At 60.8% G+C, this 3,515-nt stretch overlaps 1 protein-coding gene across 1 annotated transcript; it reads right to left on the bottom strand.

The window, feature by feature from the left end:
• Positions 1-1,423: 1,423 nt before the first annotated feature.
• On the bottom strand, positions 1,424-2,920 carry FAM181B (family with sequence similarity 181 member B). The gene has a single exon (XM_052662507.1). It carries the CDS (start codon positions 2,918-2,920, stop codon positions 1,646-1,648), a length of 1,275 nt encoding a protein of 424 aa, XP_052518467.1. The 3' UTR covers positions 1,424-1,645.
• Positions 2,921-3,515: the final 595 nt, after the last annotated feature.

Genomic DNA, 3,515 nt, shown 5'->3' with positions numbered 1-3,515 from the left:
ATGCTGCCACTTCATGGCTGGTTAAAATATGTCTCTTTTCCCCAATCTCCCTATGATAATCAGATCAGACTCCTCTCCAGGGCTCCTTCAGGTTCTATTCATCAAACCTGCTATCCAGGGAAGACTCCTTTGGAAACTTCACACCTTCTCTACTCCCTTTCTAGGAGAGAATGTAGGTCTAGGCAGTGAGGAAGCGCAGAGAGGCAGAAACCAACAGATGGGGAGGGGAAGAGGAGGAAAGAGGGTAGAGAGAGTACAGCTTGTAAGGGAAAAGCAAACAGATCAGCCAGCAAAGAGCATGGGGCTCACAACCCTAATGGCTTCCATGTGTAGAAAACATTTATCTATGTGCATAAAATCCATATACCTGCAGTACCAATCCAACAATGGGGGGTGGGGTAGGCTCAAGGCATGTTAGGTATTTTCCCTCTGAGCTACCCAACAAGCAGTAAAAGAGTGAAAAGCAGAGGAATATTGTCATCCCCACCCTCTGAGATAAGGAAACTTGGATGCAAAGATGTTATAATTGGCCTAGTCTCCACCTCCCAAGGAGAAGGCAATGGCAACTCACTCAAGTACTCTTGCCTGGAAAATCCCATGGACGGAGGAGCCTGGTAGGCTGCAGTCCACGGGGTCGCTAAGAGTCGAGCAGGACTGAGCATCTTCACTTTCACTTTTCACTTTCATGCATTGGAGAAGGAAATGGCAACCCACTCCAGTAGTATTGCCTGGAGAATTCCAGGGACAGAGGAGCCTAGTGGGCTGCCATCTATGGGGTCGCACAGAGTCGGACACGACTGAAGTGACCTAGCCACCTCCCAAAGTGGCTGAAGCGTGGGAAAACGAGAGAAACAGACTCCAGGTTTGCTGACTTTCTCCCATACCAGAAATCTTCAAGAAAAGCCCACAGGAAAAAAACATCAGAGAGAGCAATGAGAGTCCAGAAAAAGAAAAATGAACAACAGCACTGATAAGAATGGGAGAGATAAAGAGATGGAAGAAACAAGGGGGGTGGAAGAAAAACAGGCGGAAAAATGACAGAGACTGACCCCGGTCCCCAACCGGGGATCAGGAAAGGGAGGGTCGCGGTGGCGCACTGGCCTCACGTCCTCAATAACAGTCACTAACAAGGCAAAGAGACCACACAGGAAACCATCCTCTAAGAAGACACCCAAATCAATAACAACATACCTCTGCTCCAGTCTTTTCAATACAGACTTTAATTCACAACGCGCTCAAAGGGGAGGGAAGGGGAGAGCCCAGAGCACTGTTGGGAAGGGGCTATTACACTAAACACACTAACTTTTTGATGAAAAGTTGACAAAGGGACAGGGGGCTGCAGAAGCCACCTCCTGCCCCTTCTGCCATCCCCACCCCATTCCCCCATCCCGTCTTGGTTTCTTGGCTCGATTGATTCGGTAAGAACCTATCACCGGCATTTTTTTTTTTTTTAAACATGAGGCTGTGGTTAAAACAACCCCCAACTCCTTTTCATCTCTTTTTCTGAAGTTTCTTTTATTAATCGAATTTTTAAAATCCCGTTTCAACTCCACGTGCATTTGACGGTCGTTCTTAAGGCTCGGGAGAGACCCAGAGCGGGGAGCCCCAAGCGCAGTGTCTGCTGTGGAAGAAGGGTGCCGCGCAGTCAGTCCCGGGGCGCCCCCTCCTCGCCGGGCGCCCCTTCCCAAGCCCCGTCGGGTCTCCAAAGGCCGGCGAACGCCGTGCGGCTGTAGCCCACGCTGTAGTCGTAGGACACCTGCTGGGGCGGCGGCGGCGGCGGCGCCGGGGGCAGAGCGCAGTCTGAGAAGAAGGGGGCGAACGAGGCCAAGAGGCCGGGCCCGTCGTCCCCGCCCGGAGAGTCCGCGGCGGCGGGGTAAACGGAGCGCAAGGGCTCGTTCAAGGTCAAGCCACCGCCAGGCGCGGGCAGGGGCGGCTTCTTGGTCCCGGGGCCGCCCGGGGCGCTCCAGGGCTCGGGGTACAGTAGGCTCCCCACCATCGCGGGCTGGGACTCAAAGAGGCCGGGCTCCAGCTCCGGGGGTCCCCGCAGGACGGCGGCCCCGGCGGGGAACACATCGAGAGGCTCCGCGGCAAGTAAGGCACCCGCCTCGGTGCCCGCGCCGTAGTCGGGCCCCAGAAGCTCGAAGAACTCGGCGGCCTCTGAGCCCTTCTCCAAGTCACCCAGGCTCACGCCGGGCCCCGACGGGCCGCACCCGCCGCCGCCGCCGCCGCCGCCCGCCCGGGACGGCTCGGTGAAGAAGGACGGCGGCAGGTTGCGAGCCCGCAGCGGGACCTTCCTGGAGCCAGGGACCGCCGGGCCGCCCGCGGAGCCGGCCGTGTCCCCTCCCACGAGCCCGGCCGCGGGCGCCGCCTCCGCAGCCCTGGCCGGATCGGCGCCCCCGGGGACGTGGCGCAGCGAGTCGAAGAGCGCGGCCAGGCTCCGGCTCTGCAGGCTGGCGGCCGCTGCGGCCTGCGACGCCTCCCGCCGGGGAGCCGCCTTGCCGTGGGCCGGGACCAGGACCGTCTGGGCGCCGGCGAGCGGGCGCTTGGCAGGCATGTCGGCTGCGCCCGGGGAGGGCGGGCCCGGGGGCGCGGCGCCCATGAGGCCGCTGCAGCGCTTGATCTGCTTCTGCAGGTACTTGCGGTGGTTCACCTTCCGCTTCGACTTGCCGGGCTTGTCCAGGGCCAGCTTGATGTTGCTAGACGCGGAGTCGATGAAGCTGAGCAGGTCGCGGGTGGCCTCGCGCGCGTCCCCGCTCTCGGCGCCCGCCAGCAGCGAGCCCGCCGGCGTCCCGGTCTCCTCATCCTCGAAACAGCAGCCCTTGTCCAGGGCTCCGAAGGCGCCTCCCAGCCCGTCCGGGGAGCCCCCGAAGCCGAAGGGGACGAAGGGGTGCGTGCTGAGGAGCGCCGCCTGGACTGCCATCGCCTCCGCTCCGGGGCGGCCGGTGCGCCGCCGGCCGCTTCCCGCCCGCCGCCCAGGCCCGGCTGCCGCCCTGGCGCGGTGCGCGCGGGGTAGCTTCCTCGTTCGGGGCCGGCTCGCTGCTCGGCCTCCCGGGGGAGCTCATTAGGTCTTGTAAGCGAGGGGAGGAGGGAGGGAGCGCGCGGCGACCGCCCCGGTGGCGAAGGGGAGGGGCTTACTTAGCGGGGCTTAGTCGAAGAGTCGGGGCGAAGGAGTCGCTTTTCTAGTTTTCTAGGCTTTCTCAAGCTCATCTTAACCCCTTAGTTTCCCTTCGCCCCGCGCGTTTCTCTTGGCCAGCTCCAGCCGCAAGATGTGAAGATGGGGTGGCGCGTGCTCAAACTCCAGCTCCTATACAACCACACCCGGGCGTGGGGCACTCTCCCTAAGGCTGAGAAGGCAAGAAGACACGAGGGTTTCAACCCCAGCTCTAGTAATAATAGTAACCACCGGCTACGGAGCTTGGGAGCTTCCCAGATGGCGCTAGTGGTAAAGAACCTGCCTAGCAATGCAGGAGGTGTAAGAGATCCAGGTGCAATCCCCTGGATTGGGACGATTCAAG

The sequence above is a fragment of the Budorcas taxicolor genome, chromosome 25 (genome assembly GCF_023091745.1).
Source record: "Budorcas taxicolor isolate Tak-1 chromosome 25, Takin1.1, whole genome shotgun sequence".
Taxonomy (NCBI): domain Eukaryota; kingdom Metazoa; phylum Chordata; class Mammalia; order Artiodactyla; family Bovidae; genus Budorcas; species Budorcas taxicolor.
Note: the sequence above shows the minus strand (reverse complement) of the source record. Positions and strands in the feature narration are given on the sequence as shown.